The sequence below is a fragment of the Panthera uncia genome, chromosome F2 (genome assembly GCF_023721935.1).
Source record: "Panthera uncia isolate 11264 chromosome F2, Puncia_PCG_1.0, whole genome shotgun sequence".
In the NCBI taxonomy this organism is placed as follows: Eukaryota; Metazoa; Chordata; class Mammalia; order Carnivora; family Felidae; genus Panthera; species Panthera uncia.
Genome location: NC_064812.1, coordinates 41,418,670 through 41,441,572, shown reverse-complemented (window position 1 = coordinate 41,441,572; position 22,903 = coordinate 41,418,670). Strand labels below are relative to the sequence as shown.

The 22,903-nt window shown below is 45.1% G+C and overlaps 1 protein-coding gene across 12 annotated transcripts in view; it reads right to left on the bottom strand.

Moving 5' to 3' along the window:
• TP53INP1 (tumor protein p53 inducible nuclear protein 1) overlaps window positions 1-22,903 on the bottom strand; it is a 155,269-nt gene that overhangs the window by 6,740 nt on the left and 125,626 nt on the right. For 9 of the 12 annotated variants that reach the window (XM_049633102.1, XM_049633106.1, XM_049633104.1 and 6 more), the window contains 2 exons: window positions 3,302-3,561; window positions 2,396-2,753 (listed from right to left, as the gene is read on the bottom strand). In XM_049633102.1, the coding sequence (XP_049489059.1) occupies window positions 2,396-2,753; window positions 3,302-3,413 (470 nt within the window). In that variant the 5' untranslated portion in view covers window positions 3,414-3,561. Of the gene's footprint in view, window positions 1-2,395; window positions 2,754-3,301; window positions 3,562-10,303; window positions 11,128-11,524; window positions 11,778-22,903 lie in introns of those variants that run through there. The other 3 variants (XM_049633112.1, XM_049633103.1, XM_049633108.1) reach the window with 3 other exon arrangements.

The window sequence follows — 22,903 nt, the reverse complement described above, 5'->3', positions numbered from 1 at the left end:
CAGAGTATAGTTTGGGTAGTAGATGAAATGAAATTTTACTGGGAAAAAAAAAGGTGGAGACCATTGCCTAAAGAAGCAGATTACACAACTATATACAAGTATATACAACTTGATCCCTTTAGGTTAAAAATGTGTGTGTGTGCATGCGTGTACAAACTTGTGGGCATATAGAGAAAAAACCACCTGGAAGGATACACTCTAGGGTGTTAACAGCATCCATCTCTAGGTAGTACAAGTGTCTTTTTAAATTTTTTAATTTTTACATATTTGCATTTTCTAACTTCCTGCAATGCATATGTACTGCTTCTGTAATAATGTTATTTATAAAGTGCTGTATATACATACACACATGCTTTAAACACTGAGAAGTAAGTACACAAATCCCAGTAAGTTTATAGTGACTATTAATCATGGGAAACTCTTGAGTCCAATTCCACAGAGGTGAGATCAGAACCAGGTGGGAAGGATTTCTAAGAAGTGAAGAAATTAATTTGAATAGACTATATGGCAATTTAATCAATACCATGTCTAAAAAATCTCATTTTAAATTTTTGTTGAAATGCCTGAGACACTGATCTCTTGATAAACTTACAGCATTGAACAAAGTGCCAGTTAAAGTAACATTTCCCATCAAAGATCTTACCCAGTACAAAGCCTGGGTAACTATATAAGCAAATTATTTTTCAATTTGGTAAAGGATATGTTTATCCTCATAGAAGATGACGAGATTATCTACAATATTAAGACTTATGAGTGCAGCAAACTCTGGTAAAGTTAAATTAATGAGCTGCCTGGGTTTTGTTTATTATCTGGCAAACAGGAAATAGTAGAAGATATATACAATGATCCAGTTAGTCAAGGTAGAGCCTGGACAATCTAAAAACAGGCCCTTTGGACTACAGGAGTAACTACAGGAACATTCTGAGCTGCTCCAAAGATTCCAATTCACCTGTAGCCTTGACAGGTATTTAGAGAATTAAGTCGGTACCAACATCACCAAAACATCGTAATACCACAGGCACAGCTCACTACCATGCATCATGACTAGCCAGAATTCGAGCTGATTAACAAGGCCATAGACTTTATTTTAGCAGGTGGGAGCAATCTTGAAAATGCTCGCTGGATAAAGGTGACAGTATTTCTGTAAGTTTGCTTGGGAACATGTCAATCTTTATTGACAAGGTACTCTCTCCCTGAACCTTTCCAAGCCCTCAACCCATCTGCCATTCAAACAGAGCCTTTCAGACCCCTTGAACTCCACACAACAAAAAAGTATTGTTTGGGTATGAAGCCTTTCCTCCATAAGACAGAAAACTCATACTTGAGATCTGCCAGGTTTTTGAGGTTAAGTGACATTTGATGCAACCCAGTTAAGACCACTTGGAAGAAAATAAGAGTTTTATTTTAAGATATACTATTCTTGTTGAATTTGATACACCAAATAACTCAGTGTATAAAATGCCAGAGTTATATTCTAAGACACTTAGCAGAAATGCTAGTCTTTTCTTTCTGGTCACCAGCAGAGTACGGGTGTGTGTGTGTGTGTGTGTGTGTGTGTATAATGTTTATTTATTTTTGAGAGACAGAGACAGAGACAGAGAGTGGAGGGGTGGGGGCAGAGAGAGAAGGAGACACAGAATCTGAAGGAGGCTCCAGGCTCTGAGCTGTCAGCACAGAGCCCGACACAGGGCTCGAACTCACAGACCGTGAGATCATGACCTGAGCCGAAGTCGGCCGGCCACTTAACCGACTGAGCCACCCAGCCGCCCCAACCAGCAGAGTACTATAAATGCAACAGTTCTGCATTATATAATTGGGGCTGTATTCTAATGAATTTTTTTGAAAATGTAAAATGAACACTTTTTTTTATACCACCTACTACCTTGTGCACTATAGACATGCCTTCATAAATCTCTAATATTACTCTGCATCTTCTAAAAAATTAGCTTCAAGTTGTAGTAGAAACAAATAAAATGCATGCCGAACAGACTGCCCATGGACAGAATAAAATACAGTTGGCCCCTGAGCAACTCAGGGGTTAGGGGCACCAGCCCCTGTGCAGTTCAAAATCTATGTACAACTTTGGACTCCCCAAAAACTTAACTGCGAATAGCCTACTGCTGACTGGGAAGCTTACCAATAACATTAACGGCCAATTAACACATATTTTGCATGTTATACGTATTACCTGCTGTGTGCTTACAATAAAGTAAGCCAGAGAAAAGAAAATGTTAAGAAAACCATAAGGAACAGAAAATACATTTACAGTACTGTACTGTGTTCATAAAAAAAAAAAAAAAAGAAAAAAGAAAAAAAGAAAAACAACTCTGTGTATAAGTACACCCATGCGGTTCAAACCCACGTTGTACAAGGGTCAGCTGCACTTACAACGTACCTGGGGCTACTTGGGTTATGAAATTCATCAGCCCCACAGCTGGCCTCACTGACAGCAGGGCAGGAGTTATGCACAGCATAGACAGACATGCTGGGATGTTCGATGAGAAGGTTTTCCATAGGACTGGTTTCCACCTTGAGAGTGGTTAATCCACCTGCAGTAAAACATGGGGGAGGGGTGATAAACCAGCTCTCCTCCATTGGACAGGACTCAAATTGGAGGAAGCAGGAATCGCTTGTATCAGCCAAGCACTCAAGAGATGCAGGTAAACAGGAAAAGACTGAAGGGTGCTCAGTAGGTGACTCTTCACTGATGTCTTCTTCTTCATCTTCTGCTGCTGAGAAACCAGTGCAAGTGTCTACATCACAGTCCACATACGTTGGTGAAGTCCCACGGGAGGACGGGCATCACAGTGACAGCAGATTGAGAGCACAGAAAAAGAAGAGATGATACTGTTAGCTGATGTTCACATTTCTCCTTTCATTTAGGTCAGACACAAAAGCATCTACATTCACTCAATGATTATAAAAGAACTTCTGAGCACCTAGTGTGTGTGTATGTGTGGTGTATCACTGCATCAGATGTATTACGGTGGCTTTGCAGGAGACGATTTTTCTATGCTGCTAAAGTAAACATGATGAGCAATGTGGGTTACAAGGATTTCCTATTAAAGTGCATCTGATCTGAGCAGGGTATGAGAGTTGCAAAACTGGAAGATCTGACGTCAATCAATTTCACTGACTGATTATCTGGCACAGGATGTTTCCTGCAATTATTTTAGACAAATTCTTGCTTATTTACTTTAAAGGCTTAAAAACCTTCAGAGTTACTGGTTTACTTCTGCAAAAACTAAGATGCAAGAGTTTCCATTTTTGCTGTGATGATTAACTGCTGAGAATACCTTACCTATGAAGTCAACAAGAATCCATTCATCATCCTCTTTCTCACTAAATTCTGGTTCTTGATTGGAAGAAGTATTGACTTCGCCCACAAACATTTTATTCAGTCTCTGGAACATCGTTAAGGCAAGATTGAGACTTTGGCGGGATGTCTTTATAGCTGAGATTTCAAAACACTGTCTTCAGTCAGCCTGATGGCACGACAGGAGATTAAAGTGCACGAGGTGCTTATTCAACTTAGGTGGGAAGCAAGAAGAATCATTATCCCTAAAATAAAACAGGAAAAGAAGGTTATTTCAAATCAGTATATATTTATATAATATGTGTGTGTGGTTTTAAAAGCATGTGCCCACACACACACGTGCACACCCCTCTAGAAGAAAGCTCATGCCTTAGTCTACAGTTACAGCCGTTCCCTTCCAGCAGGCATCAAACACAAGAAATGCAGTACCTTTCATCTATAAACCATTATGAATTGAGTTCTCAATGCAACCTGTGAACATCTTACATGTGAAATGAAAGGCTCTTTTCCACATCTGTGCTTTTATAAGGGATCAATCTGAATTATGTATTTCAAGGTGACATACTCCTTTCCTGTAAGAAGAGAAAAACTAGATACTAACGGTCTTGCTATATGATATTCAACTGCCCCGAAGCTGCCAAAGGAAGGCTGCAGCAGGGCCAGATGTCTGCCATGTTTCCCTGGCTCATTTTCTCTTCTGTTCTGTTCTTCTACAGGGCTGCAAGCAGACCCAATTCCATTTAAAATCAGTAGGTACAGCATGATTTGGCCTTCAAAACAATTTCTACAGCTGGCACAGGGAAATTTATGCCATAGAAAACTGAGGACGACAGCAACTAGAACTGGAAACCATTCACCGCGTGGTGGCAAGCAGGAAGGTGTTGTAGTCAGTGTGCCTGGGTTCAAATGCCGTCTCTGCTGCTTTTGCTCTGCGCGAGTTAGGAAGTTACACTACTTCAGCTGGCAATAGTTCTACCTCATGGAGTTCTGTGAGTTCTAAACGAGGAACTCCAGGCTTGTCTGATCTTATTCCAGAAATCCAGATTTATATATCCATTTCTCCCTGGTTACTTGATAGGCATATCAATCCTAATACATACCAAAGAGAACTTTTAATTATTTCCCCACAAACTTACACTGTCCTTCTTTCTCTTCTCAGCAAGGAGAAGCAGCAGCACCCAGCAGTTACCCTTGACTCCTTCCACTCCCTACCCAACCCCTCAACCAAATTCTCACCAAGTCCTGTTGACTCTAGCTGAGCACGTGCCTCAAATCTGCCCACTTCTTGCCACCACTTTTATCCTAGTTGAAACCAATCTGGTGTCCCTTTGGACTTTGCCAATCACCACCTCCTAGATGGTCTCCCTGACCCCACTCTTGTGAAATGAGATAATGCAGGCAACCTACTTAGCAAGGCACTTGGCACAAATTCTCAGTCAGTGTCAACTATTATTCTACAAATATTTACTGAGTACGTATCATGCATCAAGCAGAGTGCTAAGCACAGGGGAAGACAGGTAATGTGATGAATGCCATGGAAAAAGTACTGAGTGTTCCTCAGATCTACACAGGTAGACGTCAGGAAGGATTCCTGCAGTAAATTACTTTGATCTGGAGTGGTTGAGAAGATCAAGAATGGAGGAAGGGGGAGAAGGAACACCGGAAACCTGCAGATGAGTGAGAATGTGGCAGCTTCTGTATGGCTGAAGATCCAGATGGACAGGTGTGAGAGCGCGCTAGGGGTGCTAAGCAGGAAACAGATCCTATAGGACCACGTAAGCCAGAAATGAAAAGTCAAGGATGACCCAGGTTTATGGCTTGGCCAACTGGGGAGATGGCGGGACCATTTAGTGGAAGAGGCATACTGCAGAAGGCATAGGCTGGGCATCTTGGACAAGCTGAATTTGGGAATCTGCAAGTCATGAACCTGGAGATGTCTAGTAGACTGCTAGATATAGGGCTCTGGAGTTCAAGGGCATGGTCTCAGCTGGGGGCACTGATTTGGGAGTTGTCAACAAAAGGGAGTGACAGAAACCATGAGTAGATGAGACCATCCAGGGATAGTGAAAAGCATCTTCCTAAATGATACTCTTTCTCACCAGCATCAGCCTTGAATCTAACTTCAGACTCTTGACATTTCACTTTCTTTTATTTATTTATTTATTTATTTATTTATTTATTTATTTATTTTGAGAGAGAGAGAGAGAGACAGAAGGCGAGCACACACGCAAGCATGTGTATGCACATGAGTGGGGGAGGGGCAGAGAGCAAGGAGACAGAATCTTAAGCAGGCTCCACTCTCAGTACAGAGCCTGATGCGGGGCTTGATATCACGACTCTGAAATCATGACCTGAGCCAAAATCAAGAGCTGGATGCTCAAGCAAAGGAGCCACCCAGGCGCCACGACCCTTCTTCACTTTCAAACAATCATCATTTTTAGCAGTACATGTAGTTACAATCTGTATTTGATGAGATTCTTGGTTGAATTCTTTATGTGCAAATGAGAGTGCTACAACTGTTTGGCATGCTACTACGAATGTGTAATACTACGAGTGTGTGTTCAAATAAATGACATCTGAGCACTGTTGTGGTCACAATCCATCATCATCAGCCATTAATTATTAAAAGAGAGTCAACAGGAAATGTTACTTGCATAACCAGTCTTCCTGAAAGCCTTCTGGAAAGCAGCAGGGCCAAACCATGAAGGCTGGAGCTCTAGTACAGAATTCAAATTCAGCTTTATGTTCCATGTAAAAGAAATTAGGAGAAAAGTGGGCTTGTGTAGTTTGCTGGACCTACTACTGTGGTGTAGGTGATGAGCTACCACAAGTTCTGACATAAGTAAAGGTTTTGAACACGTAAGTGAGGAGGGAAAAAAAGATACTTAAAAACATCCCCCCTTGCCTTAAATTACAAAGGCATACATTGGTCCCAAGTACAATTCTGTGTCTGCTGAAATAGTTGAGAGAATAATCCCAATTCTCCAGAGTATAGGGCTGACTGCAGGCCCTGCATCAGCTAGGAAGGTAGAGCTGCTGGGCAGGAAGCAGAGCACCTCACAAGAAAACCCCTGCTCATCCTGAGTGAGCACCGTGTCCCCCAAGAGCGATGTCACATCAGGGTAACTTAACAGGGCCCAGGCCAGTTAGGTGGCAGCGAGAAGGCAGAGAACAATGCTGGGGCCACGGTGGTGGGGCAGCTAGCTGCAGGTTCCTGACTGCAAACTGCGCTCCTCTAGCTCCAGCTCCAAACCCATGTGATGGAAGCCAGCTTACGCCTGGAACATATACAATTCTGCCACAGGAAAGGTGTCTCTGGAGGAACTTTCCACAGGGCAGCACAAGTCAATCTTCTTTTGGTTTCCTGAAGTCAGTGGCTGCCTTAAGATATCCCCTATTTCCTGCAAGAGCAACCATCCGTGGGTGGGCAGAGTATTCAGGAGCCCAGCCAGGCAAGGGAAGAGCTCATTCTCATCTGTCCTGAGTCAGAGCTGGTATTTACATGACACACCTTTTGAAGCCTGCGGGCAGGACACAGAGTCGTCTTAGGGAAGGAGTGCTGGCCTGGGCCCCAGCAGTAGGGGGTTCTGGCTTTCCCTCTACCACAGGTGGCTCAGACTAAACAATTTAGCCCTCCTGAGCCTCAGTCTTACCACTGGAAAAATGGATCACATCTTTACTCTCTCCACAGACCTCTAGCACAATGAAGAAGTGGGGTTGGGCTAACTATGCAAAGTTCCTTTACCCTGCTTTCTGTAGGTATCACAAAGGAAAAGGAGCTGTCGGGAGAGACCCCAACATGCTAGAACGGTTCATGAGGTGGCTGCAAGGCACCCTGGGTGGATGAACACTTGAAATATGACTTGTATGACCAAAAAACCGAATTTCAAATTTTATTTAATTTTAACCCATTTAAAATTCAAATTTGGAAGTTGACAATTGAGCTATTCTTGGAAAAATTTCTTTTTTTTTTTTTTTTTTTTAAATTTTTTTTTTCAACGTTTTTTATTTATTTTTGGGACAGAGAGAGACAGAGCATGAACGGGGGAGGGGCAGAGAGAGAGGGAGACACAGAATCGGAAACAGGCTCCAGGCTCCGAGCCATCAGCCCAGAGCCTGACGCGGGGCTCGAACTCACGGACCGCGAGATCGTGACCTGGCTGAAGTCGGACGCTTAACCGACTGCGCCACCCAGGCGCCCCTCTTGGAAAAATTTCAAGTATGTTCAGAACAATTGATTAAGCATGTCCAATGAAATTTTTACATGTGAATTAAGATGTGATATAGGTTAAAATATATACCAGAGTATATTTAAAATTTTTTTTAATCTTTATTTATTTTTGAGAGAGAGACAGAGTGTGAGCAGGGGAGGAGCAGAGAGAGAGGGAAACACAGAATCAGAAGCAGGCTCCAGGCTCTGAGCTGTCAGCACAGAGCCCTATGCGGGGCTCGAACTCACGGACCATGAGATCATGACCTGAGCTGAAGTTGGACACTCAACTGACTGAGCCACCCAGGCGCCCCTACCAGAGTATATTTTAAAGACTTAATACTCCCTCAAAAAGAATGTAAGATAGCTCAATAATTTAAACAGGGTGCCTAGGTGGCTCAGCCAACTCTTTGTTTTTTGACTCAGGTTCTCACAGTTTGTGAGTTGAAGCCCCACATAGGCTCTGCACAGATAGCATGGAGCCTGCTTGGGATTCTCTCTTTCCCCCCCTCTCTCTGCCCCTCCCCCTCCCTCTACTCTCAAAATAAAGAAATATTTTAAAAAATTCAAACATACCTGTAATTCACATTACATATTATACTGGACAATGCAGTTCTAGAAAAATCTCTCCAGAATCTTGAGAGCCTATCCTGCTGACGACCCAGGGACCGTCCCTCTCCAGTCTCTGCTATTCTTCACCTTGGCTCCTGCCCGGGAATGGAGGCTCTTGATGGGCCTGGTTCTATGTGAAGCCGTAAGTCAAAGCAGAACTTCAGACTTCACTCCTCACTACATGTCACAGACTTTTAAAAAAATTTTAAGTTTTTAAAAGGTAAACCCCCAACATGGGGCTCAAACTCATCCTGAGATCTAGTTGGATGCTCTACTGGACTGAGCCAGCCAGTCACCCCTGTTGTGGACTTGTTGATATTTACAACTCTAGGGCAATGGATAAAACTAAAATGAAAATTCCAGAGAAAGAAGTTGTCCTAAGAGGACAAATTTACAAATAAAATTCTGGAATTCAGCAAAGAGGGAGGGGCAAAGAAGACTGGTAAGGTAGTACTGCTGTTTGAGGCATGTGCAAGCTTTCCACACCATAACTAACCAACCTCAGCCAACCTGCCAGGGCAGTTTCATCCCAGTGGAGAAAAGAAACAAAGTATCTGGGCACCAGCATTTTAAGAAGGCAGCTTTGTCCCTGTCTCACTCACTCACTTACTCACACTCACTCACTCTCTCTCTCTCTCTCTCTCACACACACACACGTCTTTTTCCTTATAAAATTAACTACATTATAGGAAGTTTGGAATAAGGAAATAAGGAAATATTTCCACTGCCTTGTTACAATCACTGTTGGTGTATTATGCATTTCCTTCTAGCTTCTTCTACACATAAGGTTTCTTTTTACCATAAAGTCTAGTGAAGGCACAATGCTGTTTCCTGCTTTGTTACTTAACATTTTATCATTAATGTTTTTCATATTATTACATGAGTTAGAAATGCTCAGTGGGCAGAAAGGTGGTTTAATACCTTTAAGTTTAATACTTAAGAGGAAGAGCATTCTAGTTCGAGAACTCAGAAAAGGCGTTGCTAGTCTAGAAGAGCTTGTTAGTATAATTTATCTTATTTTTGAGACAGGCAAACAACCAACAGGTAGTGTGGCTCTGGAGTTACCCTGCTGTGTATGAAATCTTGGCTACGCTACTTGCAACTTGTATGAAGTTAAGATATTTAGTAACCTTTTGGTGCCTCAGTTTTTTCATCCCTAAAATGGAGAAGATAGTGCCAATGTGAGGATTAAGTGTGTATCCCTTAGAATAGAGCCTGCCACATAGCAGGCAGCCAGTTAAGTATTAACTCAGAATATGAAATATAACTTGGAATATTTAACTCCATTCCACGCCAGCTGTGTGACTGTAAGCCATTTAGCACCTTTGGGTCAGAATGCCTTTATCTACAAACTGTTTATATAATAATTACAGCTACAATCTACTGAATACTTGTGATATATAACAGTGAGTTGAGGTACTTATTTGTCACATTTTACTAATAAGGAAACTAGGCTCAGAAATTAAGTAACTTGCTTGAGAGTGATAGAGCTGGTCAGGTGTGGAGCCAGCAATAGAGCATAAGTCTGTGTGGTTCCAAGTGTCTTGCTTTTCCCTGCACATCATTTTGCTCAGGCTCCTTCCAGCCTCAACTTGGGCTCTATGAATTTCAGAGAACAGTGCTTTTCAGTTGGTTTTGGCTGCCAGTAGGCGGCTCCAAAAACAACATTTTTAAATTAAAAAAAAAAAAAAAAACCCACAACTTTGATGATCTAACTTCGAACTATGTGTACAGTTGTGGCTTCTTGACAGTTTCGAAATATCAGGTGGCTGAACTAACACGTCTTCACTGAAAAGCAGCCTCAAAATGATTTTTCTCTTTATATCCCACCCTCCCTATTTTAGAAAAATAAATACGCTCATTCAATTTAAAATTGATTTTAAACTGCAGAAAAACCAAGCCAAGAAAGCTGCCCTTGCTTGCTCCACTCCTACTCCGCCTATTCAACTGGTCATGGGGAGCTTTTCCTCTCAGGGACCCACCACTGTCTGCCCTGAAGGCTGAATGCCAGTGGACAAAGACAGCAATAAGCGGTAACTCCTAGCCTGTTAACCTCAAATTTTGAAAGTAGGACCATTCCCAAGAGAAACAGGAGGGAACAATTGAGTGAGCAAGCAAGCATTCACAGAAAAGAACAAAAGATGGGATGAAAAAACAAAAGAGACCTTGGTCATATAAATTAATGAGGTCTTGGTTCCAGATAGGAGCTCTTAAAAATTATGCTGCACATTCAGAATGATAGTGGCTGTGACTTAAAAATCAAAAGCTTCCCCGGGATTTTCACATCTGCAATGAAAAATGTATTTCAATTACCACGCAAATGATTTCAGGATCTGGGGGTACCTCATTATTAGGACTGTTCAATGACCCTATGGGTCACTTTCTCCTCCCCTTTTCGGAAACTACTCTGCATTCAGAAAAGGCTCTTTTACCAACAAATGCCCAAGTTCTTGGAAGTTACAGATGGAAAGGGGCTCTTCCTTAACCCACTCTAATTTGGAATTGGCACAGAAGATGACGAAAGAGGTAATTGCGAAATACAATACAAAATGAGGCATGCCCACATATAAATTCATCTGCAACTTTGAAAGAGAAAACACCGTTTCCTTTTAATTGGCTGTGTGGCCTCGAGTAAAATAACTTAATCTCTCTGGGCCTCGGGTTTCCTATCCACAAGATAATAAAGCCTACTTCAGAGGGTCTCTGCGAGGAGCAACGGAGATAATGCACGTAAAGCCCTCGATGTCGTATCTGGCACAGAGTAAGGTCCCAATCAGCGTCAGCGACCAAAACGATTAGGATTTTACTCCTGACGGGCAAGTGCAGTGTCCTTTCCACAGGTGCAATCTCATATAGTGATGTGTAAGATCAGGCAGGGTCAGGGGACATGCGGCGGACAGGCGGACACCTGGGACACTCAGGCGCTGGTCGCCGGGCAAGAAAGGGGGGTTCCCCGGCGCCGCAGGACCCTTGGTGCTACCGGGAGCGAGCCGGTGTCGCGAGGGCTGGCGGAGGAGGCGAGGAGCGCAGGGCCGCCGGGCCGGCGGAGCGGGGCGCCGAGGTCGCTCCTCCCGCAGCCCCCGACGCCAGTCCAACGGCCGAGTGCTGGAGCAGGAGGAGGAGGAGGAGGAGGAGGAGGAGGAGGAGGAGTAAGGGGAGGAGGAGGTCCCGCCGCGGCCAAGAAAACAGGCCAAGCTCGCGGGAGGAGACAGAAACTGAACACCCACCCGCCGCCCAGCGCCGGGCTCGTCCGCCTCCGCCCGCACCCGGGGCCTCGGGCCGGCCGCCGCCAGGGGAGGAGGCGGGAGGCGCGGAGGGTGCCCGGCCCGAGGCCCGCGGGACGGCGGGAGAGAGCGGCCCGGGGCGCCGGCCCCGCCCGCACTTACGTGGGCCCCACCGGCAGCGGGGACCGGCGGCGAGGGAAGCGGGCGCGCCGCTCGGAGGGGACCGGCGCGCACGGGCGCGGGGCTCTGCTGAGGTAGCTGCGGCTCCCCGGCCGGCGGGCGCAGGGCGCGGGGCGCGGGGCGCGGGGCAGGTCCGGCGGTCGTGGTGCTGAGCGGCTGGCCGCCGGCCGCCCGTCTCGCTCCTTTTGTTGTTGTGCAGCGCTCGGAACAGCTGATCGGCCGCTGCGCCCGCCCGTCGGGCCCGCCCGCCCGGTCGCCCGCCCGCCCGGCCGCCCCGCCCGCCCGGCCGCCCCGCCCCGGGGCCGCGCCAGGCCCGATCCCACCAATCGGCGGCGCGGGGGGCCCGGGGCCGCCCTGCGAGAGGTTGTCACTAACGCACGTGACCTGGCGCCGAGCCGGGCGACGCTCTCAAGTTAGAAACAAGCCCGGGCAACAAAAGCCGAGGGGCGAGAAGAGGGGCGAGCGGAAGGGAGGGCGAGAAGGGTGTGAGGGGGTGGGTGCCGGCACTGGGGCCACTGGGAGGGGAGGGGAGGCCAGGCGGGCCTGGGGGCGAACAGAAATGGGAACCCGCGGGAGTGTGAGGAGAACGGGAAAGGTGAGAGGAAGAGCCCGACCCCAGTGGCCCGTCTGCCCCAGTAAGGGGGCAGGGGCCAAGGGGTTGGGGCACTGAGGGACACAGCAGTTTTTGCTGTGAGCAGAAAAAAAAAAGAAAAAAAAAAGGCGTTGAGAGTGATGGAGGCCAGAGACCCCAAGAGGCCTGTTCAGGCCAATATAGGGGTAAAGCCTTAGACATGGCTCTGTAAAGGCAGCTCCAGACCCGCTTCTTGGCCTTCTTGGGAAGGAAAGTCTGGTTCTAGGTACAGGGGATGCTGGCCCCCTTAGCCTCCTTTTTGAGCCAGTCCCCAGCACCCTGTGGTGACTGACACTGGGAGCTGACCGAACTTGCCTGCAGGCTCAGGATTCAACCTGCAGGCAGGCAGAGCAGAAGAGGCCATGAGACCAAACCTGAAGGCAGTGAGGTCAGTGATCTGGCCGGGCTTCTGCTCCAGCAGACTTGAAGAACCCTGGAGGGAGGGGAGCGTGGAGAGCTGCTTCTTCCCTAGGCTCTGCATCCAAGCTCGAGAGTGACCCACGGAAGCTCTGACCTCTTACTGTTGTCATACCTGCATACCGTTGGCATTCACATGGGGCCTACCTGCTCACCGGTTATTTATAGTGAGAAGAGAATGAAAGGGTGAGCCAACAGATGCTTTCCAAATCAAAGTTCTGTATGCAGATGGATGGATTAACTGTGTCTGGCAGAGACAAGGGAGTCATGTTGATGCATCTCTTCTCTCCTGGTTCCTGTTTGGACTGAGATGCAATTCTCTGACCCAGGGCGAAATTTATAGCAACTGCTCACAGATATAATCATACAGTGTCTGAAGGGCTCTCACCATTCTGACTCTCACAAGAATCCTGGTTTTAAAGGATGTAACTCAAAGTTCAGGGGATTTTCTGATACCCAGAAGTAATAACAAAAATAAGGTGGCCATTTGAACTTTCCTCAGGAGGTAGACTGAGGCTGTAACTTGGATTGGACAATCTCATGGAATTGAGTGTGCTTTAGATTTTAGGTTTTGGCAAATCAGGCTCACCCCAATATTTTCTAATATCATTGCTATCTTTGGAGCTCCATAAACTCTTGCTCCTTAGGAATCCATGAAGAGACCATCTTCCCATTCAGAATAAAGGCACGATAATTCTAAAGGTCTAATTCGTAATTTGAGACCTACCTTTTCCAATCTGATAAGGTTTATCACTGTTAAAGGCAAAATGTGAAAGCATACAATACTTTGTTATGATGGAGAAAACAATGTGAGGTAGATGATGCTTCCAAAGAGGGTCACAATAATATTTCTTGCATCATGAAGTGGAGACTGTTTTTCTTCCCCTTGAATCTGGGCTGGACCTGTGACTGCCTTGACCAATAGAATGTGGCAGACATAATGTTTCTAGCATGTCTAAGACCAGACACTAAGCAAACCTGACAACCTCTGCTTTGCATTCTGGGGAAAGCCTGCTACCGCATAAGAAGAGAACACCATGCTGCAAGGAAACCCAAGCATATAGTTACGTGGAGAGGCCACATGGAAAGAGAGACATGCCTGGCCAGCCCCTAGATTATTTAGCTCATGGTACCTGAGATACCAGACATAGGGGTGAAAAAGCCCTCTAGGAAGTTCCAACTCCAGCAGATGCCACAGGGAACAACGATGAGCCATCCTCACTGAGCCCTGTCAAACTGCAGAATCACAAACAAATAAATGACTGTTGTTTTAAGGCACTAAATGTTGGTATGGTTTTACAAGCAGCAATAGATAACCAAAACGCAAAGCTAAACAATAGGAAGGCCCCTGGCAGACAGATCAACCTTCTCTAAACTCCACAAAGTAGAATTTGGGGGATAAAAAAAAAACTTCTTATCTCAGGGGTCATTTGCTTTCTGTTTACCCTCTCACTGATTTGTAATCTCCCCACCCGGTGCTTGTTTATCCCAGTAGCGTACCAAGGGGGTGAGAGAGGGGGTGTGGGAGAAGTCTGTCCCTATGAGGGAGAAGTATTCTATCCCTGTGCATTGTTTGGAACTGTTGGAGCATGAAAATAATAAAAAGCAAACTGACTTTTACTTAGTTTTATTATTGTTTGAAAATTTTCTACAGACAAGCACACACACAGAAATTTTCTGCTTACTGTCTGCACTGGGAGTGGATTGCTCCCACTGACTCCCTCCTCGGGTATGCCACTGGTTTACATAGATGCATGCGGTCAGACCCAGGAGTAATGTCATCTCCACAACATAGAGCTGTCTGAATACAACCAAACTGTCAAATCACACAGCTGCACACCAGCTTCTCGTCTGCTGACAAAGACCCAGCCAGGTTCCCTGCCTGGGCAGACCCAGTGAATCCAACCATCCTTTAATAGGCAGGATAATTCTCAGCAGGTTGCTATAGTACCCACGTCCAGGCTGACTCTCTGCTGTGGGGGTGACCCTTTCCCCATCTGTCAGAGTCCTCCTGTCTGTTTTCCATGGAGCTCAATACACTCCCTTATCTACCCTAACAAAAGGGATTCAACCTCAAGTTTTGTTGTGAAGGACCACAGGGCAGGGCCACATTTATGCCAACATCCAGAAACAATACAGTTAATGCCCCTGCCTCCTGCTTACAAAGGCAGGCTGTGGCCATTGCCCTGCCAGTTGCTTCAAGGCTGCTAAAGAATGTTGCTTCCTACCAAGCCACAGATGGAGAACCCCACTGGGTGGCTACTCAGGGCAAGCTCAGGACAATAAAGCAACAAGTTGCCCAGTCTATACTGAGGAGGGTCTGAAAGTGAAGTCCGCTCAGGCAATTTACAATCGGTCCATCAGCAAATGCAGCCTGTTGGGCTTGTATCGTCCATCCAGCATGCTGTCAAGTGTCTGGGAAAGACAGAAGAGTTTTTGTTTAATTGCATTTTAGAAGAGCAATCACTTGGAATTCCAGTGAAATCTGTTCTAAGAGAAGAAAAGAAAGGGTCTCTCATGGTCTCCAGAAAGCCTGAAACAGAAGGAAGCCAGAGGTTTGGTGCTCTACTTTCTGAAATAAAAAAACAGAAAACAAATCTAACTGGGATGCCCTTACCATCTCAGGAAGAAGTCAGAAATGATACCAGGGCCATAGGTGTTAACAGCTTTCCCAGCCCCTGGAACCTTATAACTCTTGCATATTCGTTTTTTTTTTTTAACCCTATATCCTACCTATGTTCACATGGTGATTAGAAACAAAATCCTCAAAATGAAAAGAGCCTGTGTTCTGGCTGAGGCACCAGAAAGGAGAAGGGAGGTGGGCCTAGCCCATTCAGCAGCCAGTATTTGGGGAGAAGAGCCCTTGGGGCTGTGGTGGCATAGGCTGGATTATGAGTGATCGATGACAGTCTCCCAGACACACAGTGCTCTCTCCAGTTCCTCTAAAGTCCTGAATTTAAAGGCTTCTTAGTTTTTAGGTGAATGCACAAATAAGTACTCAATTATTTTAAACTGTATTAAAACTTAGCTGCAGAGCAGAAAGGGAATCATCCTTATGATGATTATCCTTAATCACATCCTTAATACATATGGCCTGGATACATGATACAGAATGTCCCTGTATACACCATCCCAGCCCTAGGGAGCCGCAAAGCCCTAGGGAACAGTTACGTGGGGTAGACCCAACCGGGTGAAAGGGCAGTTGCAGTGGCTACCTGTGTGAGTGCAGGTCAGGTCTTCTACAACTCCTGCTGCCAAAGCTAACTCTTCACTCACATGCCTACTTCTGGGTCACTGCCCAACTGTTGCCATGTGCCAGAGGCAGCCCCGGGTGGGGTCTGTAGCCATGAATTGCTCTATTATGGGGACAGCTTGAGTAGAATGTGTCTTTCTGCTCTTCTTAAAAGGATGATGCAGATAATATGATTGGTACTTACATAAGCTGTACACCACTTACATGGTCTTCCTATTTAAGGAAACTTGTTTTTGGGTTATTCTTTTTGCTGGAATTAACTACCTTAAATATCTACTACATTTTGCAAGATTAATTTACGTTCTTAAATGTCCAGATTGTTCATGGCTTTGGCAAAAGACCTAAGCATGTTGATAATCTGAGGCAGGAGGGTTTTTGGTTTCTGTTCTTTTGGGGCCTCTTCTGCTTTAGTCCTCTTTGGTAGGAGTAGCCATTTCTTTCCCTTTGTAGCTCAGGAAGAGGGAACACATAAATATATAGACCTGTAGTGGTTAAGCCCCATCCACCCATTCATTCAGGTCTATTGTATTCACAGAATCCATTCATGCCTCCAATAATTATTTAATGAGCACCTAGTTTATGCCAGGCACCAGAGACTCAGTAGTGAACAAAACAAACTCTCAGCCATCAAGAAGTTTCCACCTAGTGGAAGAGAAACAATAAGCAAGTAAGTATATAATGCAATGAGTGCTGCAAAGAAAAACAAAGCTGGGTAAAGGGTTAGAGAGGCTGGTGGGGACATAGGATGGTCAGGCAGGCGTCTTTGATGAGGTAGCACTTGAGCAGCCAGAACAGGAGGGCAGACATGAGGGGAAAGGGTAGCCTAGGCAGCCAGAAGAGCCACTGCAAAGGCTGGAGGCAGAAGAGTTTTTGTGCTCGAGGAATAGCACTGTTCTTGAACGAAACAGTGTCAACTGAGAATTGGGTGTGATCTGGTATCTGTTGGTTACCTGAGCAGACCCACAGATCTATGAGAACTTTAAATTCCTTGGGGCGCCTGGGTGGCGCAGTCGGTTAAGCGTCCGACTTCAGCCAGGTCACGATCTTGCGGTCTGTGAGTTCGAGCCCCGCGTCAGGCTCTGGGCTGATGGCTCGGAGCCTGGAGCCTGTTTCAGATTCTGTGTCTCCCTCTCTCTCTGCCCCTCCCCCGTTCATGCTCTGTCTCTCTCTGTCCCAAAAATAAATTAAAAAAAACGTTGAAAAAAAAAATTAAAAAAAAAATAAATTCCTTTGCAGTCTTTTGGGTTTCTGCAACACTTCCAGAAAGGCACATAGGTCCCTAGGAAGTAACTTTTCATGTTTACCATAGCATGGAACTAAATTTCAGAGCCTGGAGAACAGGAGTCATGGAATGGGCCTCAGGTAATCAATTACATTGCATGCTGGGAAGGCAAAACCACTTTGGAGCATGTGGTAAGCAAGAGGAGGAAACTGGGGGGTTCCTGCTCCGTATGGGGACATTACTTACCTTCTGAGTCCCTCAGTGTCCTCAACTGGAAGAGCAGGAAAATAATACCAACTTGGAGAGACAATGAAATCAGTAAAGTGTCTGGGACATTAGGTGTTCGATAAATATTTGTTTTCACCAGCACACAGACCTTTTCCTAAGGACTTTATTGTAAGGGTTTTGTTTCCAATCACCTTGTGGAAATAGGATTTTTTTTTAAAGGAAAAATCTAAAGCTTAAAAGCTTTAATAGCTTCTCAGAACTTGAGCCTAAAAAAACCCAACAAGGTTAAGGACAAAATGCTCTCATCTTCTTTAATAAGTCTATACAAGCAAGCCACAGAGGTCTAGACCCATGTTTGAATTTGTCCCTACTTAACCTGCATTTTGTATTATCTGAACGTTTAAAGCCACAGTTTGGAAAATAAGACCTTCCCCAACACACACCGATACCCCTGAGTTACTTTAGCTGCTCAAACACAAGTGCAACTGAAACCAATCAAGCCTGGAAGCCATACCGTCCATAATTAAGAATAGCATTTAAAGTGAGAAGCAGCTGTTTCTAATGGTTAAGAGTACTAGTTTTGGAATCAGACCTTAGTGCAAGCTCTATGACCTTGGATTTGACCTCTCTTAGCCTTAGTTTTTCATTTGCAAGTGGAGATAAGATTGTCTCTACCAGGTGGTCCTGAGGATTAAATGAGATCATGCATATAAAACATTTAATATAATGCTTGACACTATAGTATGAGGTTATTAAAATGTTATAAGGGTAACCTGAGAGTACTGAGTTCTACAACCTTTAGGAGAGTGATATGTGAGACAGTGGGTCGAGAAGGTGAATTTTGAGCCAAGCCCTGAATGATGTAAAGGAGTAAGTAAGCTCTGTGAGGCTCTATCCAGTGACTAGTAGTAGAGGCAGAAGGAACAGTAAGTGTGTGCATAGAGGGCCAGCAGTGTGGCTGGAGGGTGGTGAGGGAGGAGGGCAGTGGAAGATGAGGTCAGAAAGGTCATGAGGAAACGTGCAAGCAGGGATGAGAAGTTTGGATTTCATTCTAAATGTGATGGGCCATTAGAGTTTCAGACATGTTGAGTTTGAGATGCTCTTTGGAAATCTAGGGGGAAATCTTGTGGGCAATTGCATATTTGAGTGCAGAGCTAAAGGCACAGGTAGGGGCTGGTAACATAAATGTGTGACTTACCAGCTTTTAAATAATATTTAAAGCCACAGAATTGGATGGAATGACCAGAGAGAGGATCTAAACAGAGAAGAGGGCTGAGGCCTGGGCCTAGGGCTCTGATATTTACAAGAAAGAAGGATAAGGAATATTAGCGGAGAAGACTGAGAAGTAGCAGCTGATTAGGGGAGAGAAAAATTAGAGTGAGGTAACCTGGAATCTAAGTGCCAAAAATGCCTTTAGAAAGGAAATTGGGACTGAGTGTGGAGAAGTCAAATATGATTAAGGACAGTCAAATGGTCTCTGGCTCCAGCAAGATGGTGGTCAGTGGTGCTAAGAGTATCAATTTGCTATGGCTACCATAACAGAGTGCTGCAGAAGGGTGACTTAAACACCAGGCATTTATTTTCTCACGGTTCTGGAAGCTGGAAGTCCAAGATCACGGTGTTGAAGGATTGGTTTCTCCTAAGGCCTCTTTCCGTGACTTGCAGATGGCTGCCTTCTCCCTGTGTCCTTGCATGGACTTCCTTCTGTGTTGTCTGCGTCCTACTTTCTTCTGGTAAATATGGCAGATTGGGATTGGTCCCAATCAGACTGTCTTGGTTTAATGTAAACCTCTTTAAAGGCCTTGTCTACAAATATAATCACCTTCTGAGGTGCTGAGGGCTAGGGCTTCCACATATTAATTTTGGGGCTGGGGGGGGGGTCACACACAATTCAGCCTGTACACTAAGCAATTCTTTTTTTTTTTTTTAATTCTTTTATATAATAGAGTTAGCAGGGTAGGGAGGCAGAGGGAGAGAGAATCTTTTTTTTAAAGTTTATTTGAGAGAGAGAGAAGGAGAGAGGGAGGGAGAGAGAGGGAGAGAAAGAATCCCAAGTAGGCTCCGTGCTGTGAGCACAGAGCCTGACGTGGGGCTCAGTCTCACAAACCACTTCATGACCTGAGCCGAAATTAAGAGTGGGACACTTAAGGGACTGAGCCACCCAGCTGCCCTGAGAGAGAGAGAGAGAGAGAGAATCTTAATCAGGCTGGACTCTCACACGGAGCCTGATCCAGGGCTGGATCCCACCACTCTCGGGATCATGACCTGAGCCAAAATCAAGAGTCAGACAGTCAACCAACCGAGCCACCCAGGTGCCCCTAAGCAATTCTTTTTTAGGAATTTTGTTGTGAAGGAGAACAGAACAAAGGATTAAGGTGGAACTAAAGACATTCTCTCCAAATGGGGAGACAGGGAGGTTTTGTATTTATTTTGGATTTTTACTACGGGAGAAGTTCCAGTCGCTGGTATTGCTGGCAAGAACGGCACGATAATCTGAGACTGTGGCTGCAGGAGAGAGGGGGTTATTTCAGAAGAAAGTTCTTGAATACCAGAGAAGGGATGGGATCAAAAGGTGTTAAATGACTTATCCAGGTCACTAACTTGTGAAGGGTAGGGCTTGCACCTGATCCCAAAGATCTTAACCCCAAAACATACTGTCCCACTGACTATATTTCAATACCTGTTCTTGGGAGCAGCAATAACCAGAACAATCCCCTAGGAAGGAAGGAGAGTAACACAACAAAGGAAACGTGTTCACATATGGAATTATAGCTGTCCTGGCCACCTATTACCACTTGCAGGGGTGAGGGAGGTTGTGAGGGGTTCACAGAAGGGGAAGGAGGAGAAACGGGTGAGGCTCTATTTGACTGATTGATGAAAGAAAACACCCTCAGGAAGTCCAGTCCCCAAAGTGGTTGAATATTTCTGATCTGTGCCCTGGAATTGGCCTATTTATCTGGACTAAGCTTGGCTTCAGGTCACCACCAGTTTCAGACAGTTACATCATCAGCTTTCCGTATGCAGATTGCTACCCTCTTTCACCAGAGCCAAGAAGCATGTGGCTTTGTGATTTTGCTTCTACAAACTCTCTTATCATAGCACTTGCATGCTGGAGCCCAGATGTTAAACAAATCAATCAGTAAATAAACCTTGGCCTCACATTTTGTACGGACAAATTTAACACATACACACACACACCACACAGTGTCTCTTAGCGGCTGCATAGCCTCCCAGTCACAGGATCTCCGCCTGTAAACACTTCATTCTCTTTTGCTACCTTCCCTCCCTCCTTCCTTCCTTCCTTCCTTCTTTCCTTCCTTCCTTTCCTTTCTCTTTCTTTTTTTTCTTTCTTCCTTTCTTTCTTTCCTTTTCTTTCTTTTTTCTTTCTTTCTTTCTTTCTTTCTTTTCTTCTTTATTGAGCTACAACTCACCTGTTACAGAATCCACCCATTTGTAGTGTACAAGTCCTTGTCTTTCAGTGTATGTTTTTTGTTTTGTCAACACTTCATTCTTGACACTGTGGTTTTCACTTCAGCAGACAGGTCAATCTCCCACTGTTGGGATGGCTCTGCTATTTCAGTCACAGCAATAACCCAACCTAAGGAGTTTATCTGAAGGCAAATGTCACTCTGTGACTTCCCTGGGGCCTGGTGAGCAGCTGATGAACCATCCCAATTCACCGATGAAATACAGTGTTGGTTGCATGGGCGACTGTTGTGGAATGAATAAACATGGAACTGAATGAGCAGGTTTTCCTACAGTGAGGGACGGACAATCTACTTGGTGCTCAATGGCATCTCAGTATTTTTTATTTATTTATTTATTTTTAATTTTTTTTTAACGTTTATTTATTTTTGAGACAGAGAGAGACAGAGCATGAATGGGGGAGGGTCAGAGAGAGAGGGAGACACAGAATCCGAAACAGGCTCCAGGCTCTGAGCAGTCAGCACAGAGCCTGACGCGGGGCTTGAACTCATGGACCGCGAGATCACGACCTGAGCGGAAGTCGGACGCTTAACCGACTGAGCCACCCAGGCGCCCCGGCATCTCAGTATTTTTAATCCAAATGGTAGAACACCAAATCCCTTACATTTGTCTCATATCTTCTTACCAACCCTTTCCCTTAAATACTCCATCTCATTATCCTCCAAAGTGTTTGTTTTGAAACCACGAATGTCCTCTTTCCTCTCATGGAAACCACCTGTAGCAGCAACAACAGGGGCTGATGCAAACATTTGTTTTTGATAACAGTGTATTTTGAACGTCTGTGGTTTCAATTTCTATTTTCATCCTTTACTGTCGTAATTTTTTTTATCTCTTCATACTTTGTACAGATAGTTTTGCTTTTCCCAGGCTTTTCTACTCTGCTGAATACATCAGTTACATAAACTGAACTCAGAACTTCTAAATTTCCAAAATCAGTACCATTGTCCCATGACTTAATTTTTCAGTATGTTTTCATCTGCAATATTTATTTTATTTTTTAAAGTTTTTTTTTTTTTTTTTTTGAGAGAGAGAGAGGGGGGAGGGGCACGAGCAGGGGAGGGGCAGAGAGAGAGGGAGAGAATCTCAAACAGGTTCTGTACCATCAGTGCAGAGCCTGATGCCGGGCTCCAGCTTACAGACCATGAGATCATGACCTGAGTCGAAATCAAGAATCAGATGTTTAACTGACAGAACCACCCAGGTGCCCCTCATCTGCAATATTTAAATTGGTCTTCACAACAATTCAGTGAATAAAGTTGGGACAACCTTTATTATTCCCATTTTATAGATCAGAAAACTGTGGTCTCCTGGCTGGCCTGTAGCAAAAATTATATTTAAAAAATGGGTGAGGCACCTGGGTGGCTCAGTCGTTAAGTGTCTGACTTTGGCTCAGGTCATGATCTGACAGTTTGTGAGTTTCAGCTCCAAATCAAGCTCTCTGCTGTCAGCATGGAGCCTGCGTCTTTGGATCCTCTGTCCCTCTGTCTTTGCCCCTCCCCTGCTCGTTTGCTCTCTCTCTAAAATAAATAAACATTAAAAAGAAAAAAAGGGCGATTTCAATTCCAGTCTAGGACTGTTTCCTTACCATACAACTGGCCATAATATAGGACTAGGGTTCTCCAACTTCAGCTGAATCGGAATCATTCAGAGGCTCATTACAGCACAGAATGCTGGGCTCCACCTCCAGCATTTGTGATTCCATAGGCCTGGGGTTGGGCCCAAGGATGTTCTCATTCACACCCCTGCTCCTCCACTTTCTCCCTTGCCTGCTCCTCCCTTCTCAGCTTTCCTTGCAGCTTGGGGTGGTCATGTGACATAGTTCTGGACAATAAGATATAAGCAGAAGTTTTCTGAGAAAACCTGTGTTTTCCTGATGTGAAGGGTTATACTTGGCTCTTCACCCTTCCTAATTCTTCCTGCTTAGAACTGATATGTGATGCTCAGAGGTACAGTAGTCATCTTAGGACCAACACATTAAAACCAGCAGGATAGGGATGCTGGGTGGCTCAGTCAGTTAAGCGTCTGACTCTTGATTAAGGCTCAGGTCATGATGTCACAGTTTGTGAGTTTGAGCCCTGAGTCAGGCTCTGTGCTCTGTGCTGAGAACACTGAGCCTTCTTGAGA